This window comes from Misgurnus anguillicaudatus, chromosome 8, assembly GCF_027580225.2.
Source record: "Misgurnus anguillicaudatus chromosome 8, ASM2758022v2, whole genome shotgun sequence".
Taxonomy (NCBI): domain Eukaryota; kingdom Metazoa; phylum Chordata; class Actinopteri; order Cypriniformes; family Cobitidae; genus Misgurnus; species Misgurnus anguillicaudatus.
This window is the reverse complement of record NC_073344.2, coordinates 21,560,019-21,578,162: the sequence shown is the minus strand read 5'-3', so window position 1 is coordinate 21,578,162 and position 18,144 is coordinate 21,560,019. Positions and strand designations below refer to the sequence as shown.

Below are 18,144 nucleotides of genomic sequence, written 5' to 3'. Positions count from 1 at the left end.
AATGAAAAATACATTTTCATATATTTACGGTAGGAAATTTACTAAATATCTTCATGTAACATGATCTTTACATAACATTTTAATGATTTTTGGCATACAAATTGACAAATTTGACACATACAATGTATTGTAGGCTATTAATCGGACTGTCAAAAGATTAATCACGATTAATTGCATATAAAATAAAAGTTTTGGTTTGCATAATATATTTGTGTGTATTATATCACGCCCCGGTTAAATACGGGGTACCGCAGGGATCAGTTCTAGGTCCTATCCTGTTCTCGTTATACATGTTACCTCTACAAGACATCATCAGGAAACACAACATAAGTTTTCACTGCTATGCAGATGATACCCAGCTTACATCTCCTCACATCCTAGTGAAACCCATCATTTTTCATAAGCTAACAGACTGTATTAGCGATATAAGTGACTGGATGGCAAATAACTTCCTGATGCTAAACTCCAATAAGACAGAGATTAGTAGTATTGAACCAAATCGCTCCAAACAAAATATGTCCAATTACAAGTTGCCCATAGATGGCTACACTGTGGTGCTGTCATAGCATTCTTCCATCTTAGAAATATCTTGAAAATACGCCATATGCTGTCAATCACGATTAATCTTTTGAAAGCCCTACTACAAATATACATGTGCAACATGACTGATTTTGTGGTAAAGGGTCAAAAATGGTGGTGATAAATATCTTATCTGTTTAAAAGATATTCATCCTGTGAGTCACTGTAAATCTATACAAAAAAAGACAAGACGGAACGCTGCGACAATAAGAATTCGTCAATTTTCCCGTCATTAGAAGTGCACGTACAAAAGAGTGCATCAATGAAACTCTGTATATAATTGATTTAATTACTCTAGCACCGCCAATCTTCATCTTGTCATCTTGTCTTCTCTTAAACACCTGATCTGGCAAAAGTTTAACACAGACACCAAATCTTTCCACCCTCAAGGATAAAACTGTAAATTTCGGCAATTACTGTGCTACTTCTAGAGAGAGAAAAGAGTGTGCAAAGGAAAACGAAGGAGGGTTAAAGGAAAGGTATGACACTTGCTCCGCGCCGCGTGTGTTGTTCCTCTTTGATCACGCGCAGAATGCAAATCTGCTGTTGAGGCATGTCGACTATAAGCCAGCGGATGCTCTCTGATGGCAGGAAACTCCACACAATCCCTCATCCCCTCCTGACTTTTTATAGCTAGGAGAAACGGCTCCACGTCTGACACCGCGAGAGGTTGTTTACTCGCATATAAGCTCTTTCCAAACCTTCTGCTCTTCTTATTCTTTCTGCTCAATATTCACCAGCTCATATTTTTAACTTTTTAACTCTCTTTCTCGCCTAACAAACATCTCAGCTGTCTCTCACAGGTGCTTTCGTCTGTGTGCTGACCTCTCAGCTTCCCGAAATGAAACGTGGGAGGAGGCGTAGATGAAGGGAATGGAGGGATGTGGATAGAGAGAGAGAGAGAAGGAGACAGGGCTAATTAGACTCTAACCAGTCAGTTGTCATAACAGCGAGAGCTCGGCAGGGATCCTCTACGCAGCAAAGGGACCAGACACAAAGCTTTAATTGGGAGAGAAATGACCGGACTGGAGACGCGGGTGAACAGTGATGCGTCTACAGTAGCTCTTAGTCATTCCTGTAAAACTATTCAGGTGTCTGGATAATCGCATATTTAGTGGAAGGAGAAAAGATTGTTGGGGATGAGACTTATGTGAGAGCTATGACAGTGACGTACCTTGTTTCTAAATAGGACTGTATACCTAACGTCTTTCTTAATTGTGTTTTATAAATATAGCTGCTAGCAATCACCAATGCTGCACCCCAGTTTGCATACTTGGCCTAAAAGTATACAGAGTACTGTACTGTATTTGTTGAAATTACATAAATTTTAGAGCGTAGCAAAGTGTATGTAAGTACTGGGACATAGTAATGACTATTGTTGCCTTGATGTAGCTTACATTGTGATAATTAACAATCACACATATCAAATTCTGTTTGCTATATAATTCAATTTATTAATTAAATGTAACATTACTAAAATCCAAAGTTTCACCAGAAATAGTAAAGCATGTGCGTACTTTAGGGATACTTATTTTAGCATGCTACAATTTGGGACATACAAATTTTATTTTGAAAACTATTTAGAATTAGGGGTGTACGATATGAAGATATTTGATCGTGAACGATTGAAATGTCTCCACAATCCACTTTTTGCCGAAACATCGTTGTATCATGATTCGTTCCTACATCAAGTACGCGACAAGGTGCGCGCAACATAAAGGCGAGGTAAGGGCCAGGTATACCTTTTTCCGTATTTGGCTGGCTCACCCGCGCACGCGCCCACAGAGCTTTCAAAGTATACTTTGCACATACGCAATGGAGGCATTAGTATGGCTGTAAGGTTCAGTAATGGCAAAATAGTCTTTAAAAACCCAACATGAAAAAGAGCCAGGATAAAATCGTGAAATCGTGATTTTGCCTAAACCAATCGTGATATGATATTCCCCCCATATCGCCCACCCCTATTTAGAATGAATGCAATCTGGGACGCAGGGCTAGAAATCACCTTTGGGATCCTGGGTATATTGTTGAAAATTTATATAATAATATTGCTAATATTGTCGGATACGTGCTAACAGCATTGTAACTTGACATAGTAAATAGTATGCATACAATGGTGCCACCCCAGTGCCAGCTAGGAACCATTGTTTGACCTTTTCTTTCAGATAGAGTATAAGTCACATTGGATAAAAGCACCTGCCAAATGAATAAATCTTAATATGTAAATGTCTAATTTACAATGACCCAAAAATACACTGTATGGGTCAAAATTGTTGATTCTTTTATCCCAAAAATCATTAGGATATCAAGTAAAGATAATTTTACATAAAGATATTTTGTAAATGTCAAACTGTAAATATATCAAAAACGTATTCATCATTGGTAATATGTGTTGCTTAAGGACTTTATTTGGACAACTTAAAGGCGATTTTTCCAATATTTCAATTTTTTGCATCCTCAGATTCCAGATTTTTAAACAGTTGTCCTATCCTAACAAACCATACATCAATAGAAAGCTTATTTATTCAAGATGATGTATAAATCTCAATTTTACAAAATTGACCCTGATGACTTTGTGTTCCAGTGTCACATAAGTTAAAAATCTATCAAGCACTAGATCACGAAACATGGGAAGAAAATCATAAATAATGTGAAATACCCGTTGCTTAAACACAAAACGCATAGCTCATTTAAAGCGATGTAAAAATACTTTTCTTTGAAGCAATGCCCCAAATATGTCCCTAGTCTCTTAATCAGCAGTTTTAAGGCTTTGTCATCTTTACAGCTTTGATATATACCCTCACTGCGCTGTCAGCCCACTGCATTATATACCTAAATAGGCTATTAAATCCACTCCTGACAGCAAAGAAGTTCCTCTGACAAACAGGCGAAGTGCCGTCTCGCGCACCTTGTGCCGCGAGTGCCAGCTTTTCTAATCCAGTTTAATCCATTTCCATCCGCTCTGGGATAAGACGCTTTGCTGGTGAAGTCTACCTGAGAGGAGCGCAACGGGTTTTAGCGAGAGCCAGAAGCGTTTATGCGAGCCCTTTGAGAGCTTGGCATTAGGACAAGTGTCCAAGTGTTCTCCTAATCTGAACAGAAGTCTAGATGAGTAGAGAAAGTTCATTTGGACCTACAAGAATAAATAGGATTTCTTTGGACAAGAAAATTAATTTACATGTTATTGCTATGATTTGAAACCCACAGATGGTGTGTTGGTGTTTCCATTATTTTAAAATAAACACAAATAGGATCTCTTTAATATGGTTCTCCTATACAGTAATGAGATGAGGAGCAACTTTATTTAAATCTCATGTGTCTTGACATTTTAACAATGTCTTACCGTAGAGGTTCACACCAGCCGCGCATGAGGCGTCAAATTCGTGTCTACCGCATCTAGATTTCCTCCTTAAACATTTTGAGTTTACTGACTTCATTCGCGCGTGAATGCAATACGTGAAATTCTAGTCATCGAGACATTTATGGTGCGTCATGGGAGGGGCTTCTGCGACTCTGCTTTCTTCCTGTAATCAATTTACTACTAGAACAAGCTCCTGATTGGTTAACACGACGCGTTTTTCCGCCAAAGTTCAAATTTTTCAGTTAGCGCATTTGCCGCGGCAACGCTTAATTCGCGCCATTCACGCAAACTCTAATGCTACGTACACACCAAACGCGGGGCATCGCGTTACTCGCTCTAGATTACTTGTGGGATTTAACTTCGTGTCATGCAAATTTTTCGGTCGAATTGAATATTTTCAACTTGGGTGAAGACAAGTTTGAGGCGAATAGCACATTTTCGCGGCAAACGCTCTGCCCATATCGCATCATTCGCATCGCCCCACGCGAGGATGTGTCTGATCACGTCTTTGCATTGACTTTGTATGTAATCTTCTTGCGCAAATCGTTGAACTCGCGTCTGGTGTGAACCCACAGTAACGCGCCGCGCTAAATGCCTCATTCGCGCCGCGAGACCTCCAGATGCGTCAACGCATCTTTATATTGACTTAAAATTGAAATGATTTGCGCTTGATGCCGTGGCTGGTCTGAACGCAGCATTAAAGCTACAGTAGAGTAGATTCGCAAAGTTACCAAAGACTGGAAATCTATTTAATGTGTAATCTGTTTCTCTTAGACAGTAATGAGATTACAAACTCAGATTTGTAATCGTACCAAAGTATATTTTAAGGCTCTGTACTCATTCTGTACGTCAATAATAAAATAAAATGAATAAAAAAAGTTTTTTCTGTCCATTTTCTCTATATGATAAATAAGAGGGCTTCATGATGTAATGAAAATGATATCATGACTGAAAGACATTCTTAATTTTACGCAAAATCCAATATCTGCCGTGTAATTATGTCATCTTTTCTCCATTTTTTCCCGAAACGCGCTAAATGCCAGTCCTCCTTCTCTGCAGAATGCAATAAATCCACTTAACCAATCACAGCGCACCATCTTTTAAGGCTCTGTACTTATTCTGTATGTCAATAATAAAAAAAAAACTTTTTCTGTCTGGTTTCTCTATATGATAAATAAGAGTGCTTCATTATGTCATCTGAAAATGATGTCATGTCTGAAAGATAATTATTATTACCATGGTAAAAAATACAGTAGCCAAACAGTAAATGTAGCCCATCTGACATTTAACATAACCGAGTCATTTCAAGAACGTCCATAAACAATGAATATTGTAAAAAAATACATCTGTGAGCATTACACATGTGAATGCAAATCCTCAAGCTTTGGTCAACACATCAGAAGAGGATTTTTACAGAAAGACTTCAGAGGAACCTGAGGATGCCGGCAGCCCGCGGTACGTGAAGGGAATTCATGTCGGAATCTGAAGGGCTCACAGAGAAGAACTGAGAAGGTATCTTCATTCGGACACACACGGATCCACACACTTAAAAGAGCAAGGCACGCTCGCTTTTGTGTTTGAACTAATGAAGATGAACAACCTGGACATTTATTATTCAGCGGGGTGCCTTACCTTGCATATTTTAACCTCAGATCCACGGAGGCAATGGTACTAACTGGTTAAAATGAGTGACAGTTTGTGTAATGAGGGATTGTGTGCCGGTTATCCATTAGGGGTTCATTTCTTCTTCGTGGAACGATTGTGTGAAGGTGATGTTCACCCTCAAAATTGCATCATGTGAAGGATTTTAATTCAGGGAAATTTAATTCACATGTGTATGAAGATACATTAGAGCATTTACTCTTTGCCAACTGAGGTCTCATTTACAGGTATGTTATTTGCAAACAGAAAAACCTGGTAATCTGCTTACCTAGCGTTTTAAGGCAACACATGCCTGCAAGTAGTAAGCCATAATAGTCGGTCCCTGCAAGATTTTGCGATCAGCAATTGCTGAATTTAACACCAAATCAAGCAAACTTGCAGCTTGCAATTTTTTAAATTGCTGCAGATTTTCAACAGAATTTGAGCTAAGATGCGTTGCGTGACATCATCACATTGCACAATAATGTACTGTTACTGTATAGTTCACTGAATTTCAGTGCTTTTTAAATGAAATCATGAGGGTGAAAAGCAAAAAAAAAAAAATGTGTCTGGGTCCCCTCATCCACCCAAAACCCAACTCCCCCATTTACTGGAGTAGATGCCATTTTCATATTTGGTTGCCTTTGAACTCTTTCTCCGCCATTGACGAGTTATCTCGTCAATTAAGAGAAAACACTTCCCAGCCAATGACGCTTCCCTGATAAGTATTTACGGTAATCTATAATTCTGATACTATCCACTACGTGGCGCTCTAACCCAACTCATAAAAACTGAACTAATTTAACAACATAAAGGGCTCTATCATACATCCGGCGCAATGCGCTACGCAGGTGTCTTTGGCTAGTTTCAACCCGGCACAGTGATCACTTTCAAGTTTAGCGCCATGTTGTTTAAATAGCAAATTCCAGCCTGATCTCATGAATTTCCGTGGGACAGCCACATAATTTTTTGCACATTTTTCCGTGGCATTCTCACGGATTGGTTACTCAACTGTTTTGTCTTATTTTCTTACCATTTCGCTTCGGTTTAGGGTTAGATTTACATGAAATGATATCCCTACCCAAACCCAACTCTAACCCCAACACCAGGTGACAATTGTTTAGAGTTTAGAAAATATAAAAGAATACATCCGAAAAAATTGTATAAACCAATAGTTAAAGTGACATACTAACGCAAACACCAAATCTAGCCCTAAACCGAAGCAAAAATGGTTTGAAAATAGAAAAAAGCAGTTGAGTAACCAATCCATGAGAATGCCACGGAAAAAGACAGTCCATAGCAGGGCCACGGAAAAATGCGGAGATCCGTGAGAATGCCACGGAAAAATGTGCAAAAAATTCCGTGACTATCCCACGGAACTTTGTGAGATCAGGTTGCAAATTCATTTGTGCCCAATTTTGTGTCCATTGGCATTCTGGTCTGAAAACGAGGTGTGTTCAGGTGCATTGTTGGCGCGTTGCTATTTTGAGGTAACTAAAATAGACTACGCCATTGACCAAGTAAAACCTGGTCTAAAGTCTATGGCGCAATATTGTTTTTGGTATTTAATGAGCGTGTTATGCGCCTATAAACGGGAGGACAACGTGGGCTTGCTTATCACACACATGGATGCGCAGTAGCACACAATTTTTAAATATTAAAAATTAAAGGGTTAAAATGTAAAAGATTATTATTAAGTCTCTTGGACATAAATGAGGACCGATTATCAGACGTTAAAAGGCGTAAAGATCTGCTTCACCTGTAGCCTGGTAAGTAAATAAATGCTTTGCTTTAAACAAATGCAAATGTTTTTTTTTAAATGCTACCCCACAGATTTATTGTATATAATGACTCTGTACCTGTGGATGTGGTAAGATGAGAAACATTTTTAAGTAATGTTTTAAAAAACCCATGGTGCTGTCCGAGTGCTGAAACAGCTCACCGCAGGTTTGTAAATTCTTTATCTCTTGTTTGTTACAAATAAAGTATTTTTAGAGTACGCCTACAAACTTTTTCTTGCATATTTGCAAATTATTTTATGAGATTACAATGCTTATGTAGGATATCAATATATTTACAGCAATAAAAAGCCTGCTATTTTTACGTCCATGACTGAAAGAAAACGGCTTTTAAAGGTTTTAATAAAAAAAAAACAATACATTTTTTAACATTAATCTTAAACTGGTGGTCTTCTTCCTCTGCTTAGTTTCAGTTTACAAATTCCGCTTTCTAAATAGGGATTAGGCGTGGCGCCAGGCGCAACTCGCTTTAAAAGGGGATGAGAGCTGAGACTCCCATTGGTTTATTGCATGTTACGCCCAAAACACACCTATTACTCATTAGTAGAATAGGAACAACCCTTTAAGGCCGTGCACTTTGGCGCATAAACCTTTTTTCCCATTGCCCTTTTTGCCCATTAGCAAAAGTAGAATCAGACATGCCCGTTTGGACCGTGCACTGTGCGTTTTAAGACAATGCGCTTAGATCATTAAAATAGGGCCCAAAAACTTTGTGTATGTTTTGATCGTCATTCTGAATCTGATCTCTAACTTTACAATTATGCAATTTTAAAGTTAGAAAAAAAGTGAATGGTCTTAAAAAGTTGGTGGGTCTTGTTCCGATGCCCATGGGTCACATATATGTCAAAACAATCCCAGAATGCATTGCAATAATATTTATGTACTATAGTGATTTTATAAAATAGTGCAAAGCATGATTTTTCTATCTCCAGTCTTTAGACCCAGAATGTTTTGTATGTCATTAAAATACTGGATTTAACTTATCAGCTTGTTAGTGTGCTAAACAGCGAGACATCTAAAGCACTCAACTGAAGTGAAAAGTACTGATAAAAACATGTTTGGTTTCATTTTGGTTGTGTTGCTTCTTTGGAAGGTATGCAGACAGAACACATAAACACTAACAGAGAATCCCCAAAGCCCTCTGAATCAATACTCTGAAGATGAGGGCTTATTTTCTTCGGCTTTTAAAGATTTGAGCGTCTTTTCTCCAGAGAAGGCTTTGACCATTTAGAATGCTGCGTTAAACCCAACAACTACCAGAGAAATAACTCAATTTCACGCACAAAATACAAAGTTAAAATGTTTTTTTTTGTGTCCTCTCTGCTTTCTTGTAGTATTACACATGCTCATTTTCCATCTGACCCCCTATGATGTCACTGTCCTCTGTTCGGGGATAAGACATTTAGGTGCAGCTTTATCTTTATACCAGCTTCTAACCAACCTGCTGCCAATGAATTTCCTGTGATCTCAGTCTAAACAGAGATGCAGAACCGCTTTAATCTATCAAATCTAAACTAAACGTCACACATCTGTCAAACAACCTGTGCCAAGTCATAGTCTGTGCATTCTCTATATGCATCTTTTCATGCACCATAAAAAATGCTGGGTTATTTTTAACCAGCAATGGGTCAAAAAGTGACAAACCCAAACCATGGCAAAAAATTTATTTCTTTGGCCAAAACATATGCTAAAATACATAGAAAGTAAAGCTTAATCAAACATATTTTTGAATTTAAAAATATATTTAGTTTGAACCTTTATATATTAACATATATTGCAAAATGTATTTTAGGGGCAACACATACATTTCTAATTTTACATCCCATATGGAAAAAATATGTTTCCTTGTCAAAATATCAAAGTTTGTATAAAGTATAAGTATAAAATGTATACTTATGTATAAAATATTTAATAATAAATTAAATATTTAATTTTACTCTTTTCAAATCTGTTATGTTTACAGGTTTGAAACATACAACGTTTTTCAATGCGACATGAATATAAATGCTTGAAATTATATTTACTTTAAAAAATATATTTCAATATATTAAAAAATGGCCAAAAAATGTATTGGTTAAAAATACATTTTTGTAAACATATTTCAAAATATATTTCAGTACATATATTTATGGGGCACTTTTGTTGTATATTTTGAAATATATTTAAAATTATATTTGAAAATATATATTGTTCTAGGTTGTTTTAACCAAAATGTCCTCAGAAATTATCTGTGAGGTGAGCTAAACCCAAGCGCAGTTTTATTAAATATGAATAACACATGAATAAGTACTAAACATACACTTATTTTCAACCCAGCATTGTGTCAAAATGGGAAGAGCACATCCGTTGGGATAAATTAACCCAGAATGTTTATGTTTGACCCAACAATGGGTTAAACAACCCAATATTTTGGGTAACAACAAAGGAGAATAGATGAAGTTACAACCAAAGGGGTTGGGTTCATCCATTTTTTTAAAAGAGTAGCATGAAAACACTCACCAAACAGCAGTAGACATAAACAAAATCTAAGGCTGCGTCTGAAAACTCTAAATTGCCTTCTGAGGCAGCTTTCTAAGGCAGGAAGGCATCAAGGCATGTCCGAATTCAATGTTAGGTTTACTTCCTGTCTCCTGAGATACCTATGCGTGAGCGTACAATAAGAATGTGATTGGTCGAGCCTGGTCGAGTTCGAAAAAATAATATGGCGGCCAAGGAAGTGACTGGAGCATAAATTTAGTGTAAATAAAGGTAGATTTTCACTTTTTAAACCTTTTAATTGTTTTCAAATATGTTATTAGTTATCACAAAGGCGCTCTCTGTTTATATTTTCAAACACGCTGCCTTTGAAGTGTGTTCGAAAGTCTTTCTCTGAGCTGCCTTCATGCCTCCGAAATCATTTCCTCATGAGGCAGCGAGGCAACGAGTCACTGCCTTGAGTTTTCAGACGCAGCCTAAGTGTGAGGGCTATATATAATGACAATGGATCAATGAAAACATAATACCTAAAACAAGAAAACCAATCAGAAAATGACACATATACTCCAAAAACGTCTGGGTTATTTTCAACCCAGGACTGGGTCAAAAAGCGTCGAGCCCAGCTGTTGGGTTAAATGAACCCAAAAAATGTTTATACAAACCTGCATTTTGGTTCAAAACAACCCAGCATAGGTTAAATTACAACACATGAGGCTGGGCTGAGTTGAAAATAACCCAGCATTTTTAGAGTGTAAGACAGGGGAACCAATAGGAACATGACACATCAGGAAATGGGAAACAAGAGACTTGACACAAAACCCTTACACGAATCTAAACATTTCCTAGTTTAATTTACCCCCAAGTCTGGGTTTATCCCTTATTTACCCAAGACTGGGTTGCCCAGAATTTTTAGAGTGTACTTTACTAACAAGCTAACATACAGTACGTTAATTATGGGATAAGGAATCGTTTTTGGAATAGATACGATCTTCGACTATTATGAATACAGAGGAGAAATTTGCTTTGAAGCCAAGTAAGGGGAATATAAGCCAACATCCCATTTCCCCATTTCTCTCGTTCTCTGATATGTAAATGTTTGCCAATAACAGTTTATTTTGGGTGTAGAGCCTCGTGAATTATAGATGACCATATGGGCTTGAATGTCTGACAGTGGCTGCTAAAAACACAGAAGAGATGAGCGAAACGGGACAGATGTCTCTAATTGAAACGGCTTTTCTTGACTCCTACAAATTGTTAAAGTTAATCAAAGAGCGTGTGGCCAATTCAGTGTTTTTGTCTAGGCACAGTTGGGCCTAAACACACAATTGTACAAATTTAAATCCTTCACAAAAGCACTTACTCCTTTTGACTCGTCGACTTGATACCGATCAAGTTTTTTAAGCATTAATGCCATTTTAGTTTAACATTAAATGTGAATATAAGTTGATGCATTTGTAGACACATTTGCATAAATATTTTAAAGTGCACCTATTTTATTGCTAAAAAACAACATTCTTTTGTGTATTTGGAACAATACAATGTGTTTGCATGGTTTATGGTTTAAAAAACACATTATTTTCCACATACCATAAATTTTTGTAGCTCCAGATATCCCCGTCTGATTTTGTACAAAGTTAATCGATCTGAAAAGTGCTGTGCCCCTGATTGGCCTGAATCCCTCTGACATCAGCAGGAAATGTGACGCTTCTTACCATGTTTGAAAGATTCGCTCACAATGCAATGCAAACAGGAGTTAACTTACAGACTATGAGTCAAAGCGGGAGGAATTATGATAATGCCGGTCTTTACTACATCACCAATCCCACGAACTAAACTGTTGCCTACAATCCGTGTGTTTGTTGTAGTCCAAGAAAAAAGATTTACGTTGGAGACGATAACTCGCATCATCATTACTTTGGTGTTTGTACCTTTTGCATATCGTTAACATGTACTAATACACACTTACACACCAAAGGAAATGTAAAAACGTGAATCGGACAATATGTGCTCTTTAAAGGTTCACTATTTAGCTTAAACGCTTTCTCCTATCTTAACTTAATATGCACAGACGACCATTAAGTAAAGTTAACCATAACTAGGGGGATTCCCCTTAAATGTGTAAATACTGTGGCGCTATCAAAACATTTCTTTGTTTGTTTGAGTATTAAGACCAGCCCGACACAGCACTTTCATTCGGTGATGACTGTTGTACAAAAAAGACCCACTTCACCTTTAATCTAGCAGCGCTTGAAAAGCCTTGATTTAAGTGATAAGGTACGAGACCTGCAACCCTTTCAGCCTTCACAATATTAAGGACACAAATTCAATGAAACATTATTCTGTTAAGCAAATAAATAAAGTGCCATCTTTCTGCAGTCCCTGACACGTAAACTAAACGTTGGCCTCTATTGATGCTGCGAAATATACTGATGAATACACAGCTATATAAATCATGTTATTTAGGAAGGCTGGGATGTTTTTATAACCAAGGACTAAAGTCCCGTTTTATGAAATATACTACATATGATTAGAATAATAATTTTTTCATATGCCCACACAACCATTTTGGGTGTCTTGAAGAAGAAACCAGGTGATGAATGAATGTTTTGCTACCGTAGACGCAGTTTATTATCATTTTTACAATGCCAGTCTTGGCTGAAGTCACAGTTAAATGAGACTAACAACTGGCTCATTAGATAAAGGTTGCTCTAGGCACCCCGTGTTAAATAAAGCCATCTTCCTCACCTCCATTTCGCACCGTTTTTGCACGAAAAATTATCCTTGGTACCGATGAACAGCATGATGGACAGTTTTCATTACAACTTGTATAATTAAGCGGGTTTAACTAATAGCAAATTCATCATAATACCCGCCGGCCATCAGCGAGTGACAGGCTATTTCATTTGGCTCAATGTTTCATTGCATTTAAGAGAACCAAAGGAGTGACAGCTAAATCTTTAAGAAAAAATATAATGTCAGTGAAGAAGATAACACGTAATGAACTGTGCTGCTACACAAAGTTTCATGCCATGACTGTAGTTTTTCAGGAACAGGACGTAGTAATACTATGGTATGTTGTTAAATTGAATACCTTAGTATATAAATATGATATAGTCTATTATTGCATGTATTAAACCATAGCACAGTGTAATACTATAGTATTCTTTATTAGTATTAGCCTTAGTATATAAATATGTAATAAATATGTATATCATACCATGGTATTATATCCTACCATAAGTACAAGTTTGGTTTTCTAGATTAGTAGAAGTTTAAGCTAACCTTCGTATCATCAGTCATTGCAATACAGTACACACACACACACACACACACACACACACACACACACACACACACACACACACACACACACACACACACACACACACACACACACACACACACACACATATATATATATATTTTTTTTTTACAAATATTGCATCACAAATGTATTGCTTCTTAATGGGGCATACACACCAGAAGCGAATGTAAATATTTTACAGTAGATAGATTTTTTTTACGAGTAGATTACATACAAAGTCAATGCAAAGATGCAAATAGATGCAAACGAGTGTGGGACAAAGAAAATGACGTAAATTGGGTGGCCGCGAACATGTGCTATTCACTTCAAATGCGTCTTCCATGCAAGTTCAACACAATAAATATTCAACACGAGCAGAAAATTCACATGACACAGAGTTAAATCCCGCAAGTAACCTAGAGTGTTTAGTGTGTACGCAGCATAGCAATGACATCTGAGAGAGAAGTGGTTGTCATCTGCTGTAGGTAAAATATAGTGTACACTATCTAGAACCCATGTTGCTTCAGTACTCACAAGCGATGATGTTGCCATAGCGATTCTTGTTGCGGTTCTCTTCCTTTTTGGCGGTTTCCCACGGTGCCGTCTGTCCCTCAGCCAGACCCTGAAATAATTAAAGGGGACATATCATGAAAATTTGACTTTTCATATTTAAGTGCTATAATTGGGTCCCCATTGTTTCTATCAACCTAGAACATGTGAAAAAGATCAACCCAGTAACTTAGTTTTGGTAAACCATTTTCTGCAAGCATGTGAAAAAATAGGTCATTGATATTTAGCTCCCCCTATGATGTCAGAAGGGGATAATCTCGCCCCCTAATCTGCACTATCCAACCACAGCACTGCCATTTAGTGCAGAGATCAGCTCATTTGCATTTTAAAGGACACATTTTTGCTCACACCTACAAAGTGGCAAATTTAACATGCTATAATAACTTATCTATATGATATTTTGAGCTAAAATATACATACTCTGAGGAAAGAAAAGATTTATTATACATCTTAAAAAGTCTTGTGACTTTAAGATGTACATTTTACATTTTATCCTATATATTCACTTGAATCAAATGTATTCCCAAATCTATGAACTTTTCATTCTTAGTGCAATACCCGTTGAGCTAAAAAAAAATACACACCCAAGATTGTATCTTAGTATCTAACCCTCGTATACATCTATTATGTTCAGCAGATTTGCTCATTTTGAAAAGTTTTTCTGCAACTTCTAGATTACCCGATGACAAGTCACTCATATCAGGTGTGTCTTTTCTCCTAATAGAGTCTGAAATTTGTGAAATCGTCCTGTAGCCTCGAGGAAAAGACACAAGACGAGAGTGTTGAATGGAGACCACTTTAAGCGTAGTGCAATCTTTAAAACCATTTACTGTGACAGAACATAAAAAACCAACAGTGGTGTGAATGAGAAAGACACTTTGTGGAAAAAGAGATTCAAAACAAGGTTTATCTCCAAAGGAAGCGTCCGAATAGTCAAGCCTGAGAGTTAATTTACTGAGTTTTTGAGATATCACTCCAGCTTTCTTTTCTAGTGACTTTAATCGGTCTGTAATGAGTTACACACAAAACACAATTCATCACTGACAGATATGTATCATTACATTTAGGTTCACACACTCTCTGGAATCAAATAATGATTTTCTAAATAATAAAAGCTATGAAGGAGCTTTCAATGATAACTTTAAATCTTATTGGCTCTCTTGACAAGTCATACATGCTTCATCATGAGACATGAGAACCAATGATATTCAAAGTTATCAGCATGCCACATATTTGATTTTATTGTGTTGATGAGTATGTTTACATTAATATATGACGTAATGATTTCTAAATAAGTAAGGAATAATTGATGACGGACTGCGGGTTTGCATTATTTTCAAATAAATAATCATGCCTTGTTACCACTGTGCAGGCTGGTGGTGGTGGTGTAATGGTGTGGGGGATGTTTTCTTGGCACACTTTAGGCCCCTTAGTGCCAACTGGGCATTGTTTAAATGCCACGGCCTACCTGAGCATTGTTTCTGACCATGTCCATCCCTTTATGACCATCATGTACCCATCCTCTGATGGCTACTTCCAGCAGGATAATGCATCATGTCACAAATTCGAATCATTTCAAATTGGTTTCTTGAACATGACAATGAGTTCACTGTACTAAAATTGCCCCCACAGTCACCAGATCTCAACCCAATAGAGCATCTTTGGGATGTGGTGGAACGGGAGCTTAGTGCCCTGGATGTGCATCCCACAAATCTCCATCAACTGCAAGATGCTATCCTATCAATATGGGCCAACATTTCTATAGAATGCTTTCAGCACCTTGTTGAATCAATGCCACTTAGAATTAAAGCAGTTCTGAAGGCGAAAGGGGGTCAAACACAGTATTAGTATGATGTTCCTAATAATCCTGTAGGTGAGTGTATTTGGATAAACAATTCCTTTATATTCAACACAAAAAACTATTCACTATTCATTCTACGCAATGTTTCTAAGCGAAACAAGATTTTCCGAAACGCTCACTTTGTACATACAAGAGTTTGAGCTAATCGACTGTTACGGTCGAGCGAGTTGATCAGAGCGAGCTGTGTTTTCTTTCTGCCAAAGCTGCACGATGCATCCCATCTGGAGCCAGTCAAGCATGGACGCTGGAACATACAGACCGTATCATATCTGCATTGCTGTTCCTTCATGTGCATTAAACATGATCTGGCACCTGGGAAAAAACACGCAGCTCGTTTTTGTTGAAACGTGCTTTTAGGTGCGAATTCAAAAGAATCTGGCAACCCTCTGATAGATCAGTCACACTGCTAAGTGCAGGGGACCTGGCAACTCTGCCAAAGCACTCAATTATAATTGTGGAGGATGTTCAGTAACTGACTGTGATAGCCAAACTCTCCACCTGCCTGATAAAATGGGATGCTAAAGCTGTTTGAGAGTCGCTAATAATACATTTTAAAGGCTTTGTTGATGCATCCAGATAAAATAGTTTTACAAAAGGCCTAAAACTTTAGTCTTGTACAGCCGTGCCCCGAGCTGAACCAGCCATGAATAAAGAATGGTACGAAAACTTCCTCCAAGAGCAACGTCTCTCAGTTTGGTGATGAACAATGCCTTTTCCAGCATGACGGTGCATGACCTTGCCATAAGGCAAAATTGAGAACTTAGGCCCTGTTTACACCTGGTATGCATTTTGGTCCATCAGATCACAAGCGGACGTTGCTAAACGTTTTGAGCATGTCCACTTTTGACAACTTTTAAAGGCAGTCGAAAACGCATTGCTTTTGTGGTGTCTTTTTATTTTTATTTCCATCGGTCCTGACCTCTAAAGCGAACCCACAGTAACACAAACAATGGTTTACTGCTTCACATCTGTTTAGGAACAGTTTCCATGTCCTATACTTTACACTATAATTATATCTACCATTAACTTCTCATTTTGACTTAATAAGCACACAGATGAATGATCACACATCTGTCAGGCTGATATTAATGACGCTGACAGACATTCACAGGTGTCTACCAACATGATTGTATTTGCATCCCATCTCATCTCAACCCCTACGATCCCCTGTGTCTTAAATCTATTCGTTACGACATATTAGCATCTCATTAAGAGTTGAAAATGCATTGCAAAGCATTATGGGAAATGCAGTATTTTACTCAGTCGCAAGCCAATAAACAAATACTCCAACTCAATATATTGACTTCCAGTCACTGCATATTAGAAAATATGACTTATTTTAGAGACAAAGGGTAGAGCTGGTGTAAAAAGCTGCCAGCTTTATTTGCGGGGGAACTTGTGAGGCAAATCATGTTAGAGAAGAGAGGCGATAACAAAAAGGCTTTATAAAAACGTCTTGCTTGATGAATGACCCTTTAAACAGGAGGCACAAGCACTGCTGATATCAAACCGGCTATGACAGGCAAAAGTCTCCAGCAAGCAATACATCTACCTTGTGTTTTCTTCTAGACTAATGCGGTCTATAGAACTGATCTAATTCATGACATTAGACTGGGGTTAATCGAATATTTAAAAGTCAAAGGAATATTAGTTATTACAAATCTGCAATGTAACTTAAGTAACTTAATCATGGTAAGGTAACCAAAACAGTCTGTTTATAACAAAGACTGTAAAAAATATGGAGGTGACGTCACCCATAGGTTTGTGAAGCCAATAGTTGGCGGAGCCTGCCGTCACCATCTTGACAACGCACCACCGTGCATCATTCACGGATAAACGAAAATGGGTAAAAAAGTGGGACGTGGGTGCAGCTGAGGTGGCTGGATGCAGAAACCCCGCACGCCTAGCTCGACTGTAGTGCCAGCAGTTCACCTGTCACTCAAATGGCCACACCCCTAATTATGCAGAACTTTAAGGCTTAATATAATTTAAACGGAAAAAATGTACCCCCTCATAGTTGTCATGAAGAGCAAAATTAACTATATAGACAACAAACACTATTTGAAGAGTTTGGTTCCAAAATGCGTTAAACACCCTTTTTTTAAATGAGCTACCGCCAAAATCAGTATTGTATCTTGTCAGTATTAAAAACGAACTTTTTAATTTTACGCAAAATTCGATATCCACCGTGATATTCTGTCATCTTTTCTCCATTTTTTTCCCAAAACGCGATAAACGGCACTCCTGCTTCTCTGCAGAATGCAATAAATCCGCTCCACAAATCACAGCACACCATTCCACGCATTGTAAACAACAATGGCGGCGCGTTGAATACACAGAATCCTAGTTTTCCTCATATACTTTGTACTTTGTGATCGACAAACAAACAAAAAAAAATATGACTTTTGATGGCACTGATGGACCTGTGGTGGTTTTCTGTGACGGGGAAGAAAGGAAAAATGCGGGCTGTTGTTTGTTCTCCCGACCTCATCAAGCTTCTGTCATGCTAACACGTTGACCCCAGGGGATCTTATGAAAAAGTTTTCATTATTTT

At 37.7% G+C, this 18,144-nt stretch overlaps 1 protein-coding gene across 17 annotated transcripts in view; it reads right to left on the bottom strand.

Annotated features, from left to right (window-relative positions):
• ptprt (protein tyrosine phosphatase receptor type T) overlaps positions 1–18,144 on the bottom strand; it is a 342,074-nt gene that overhangs the window by 39,824 nt on the left and 284,106 nt on the right. For all 17 annotated transcript variants that reach the window (XM_055214314.2, XM_073870461.1, XM_073870460.1 and 14 more), the window contains one exon: positions 13,694–13,781. In XM_055214314.2, coding sequence (XP_055070289.1) covers positions 13,694–13,781 — 88 coding nt within the window. The remainder of the gene's footprint in view (positions 1–13,693; positions 13,782–18,144) is intronic.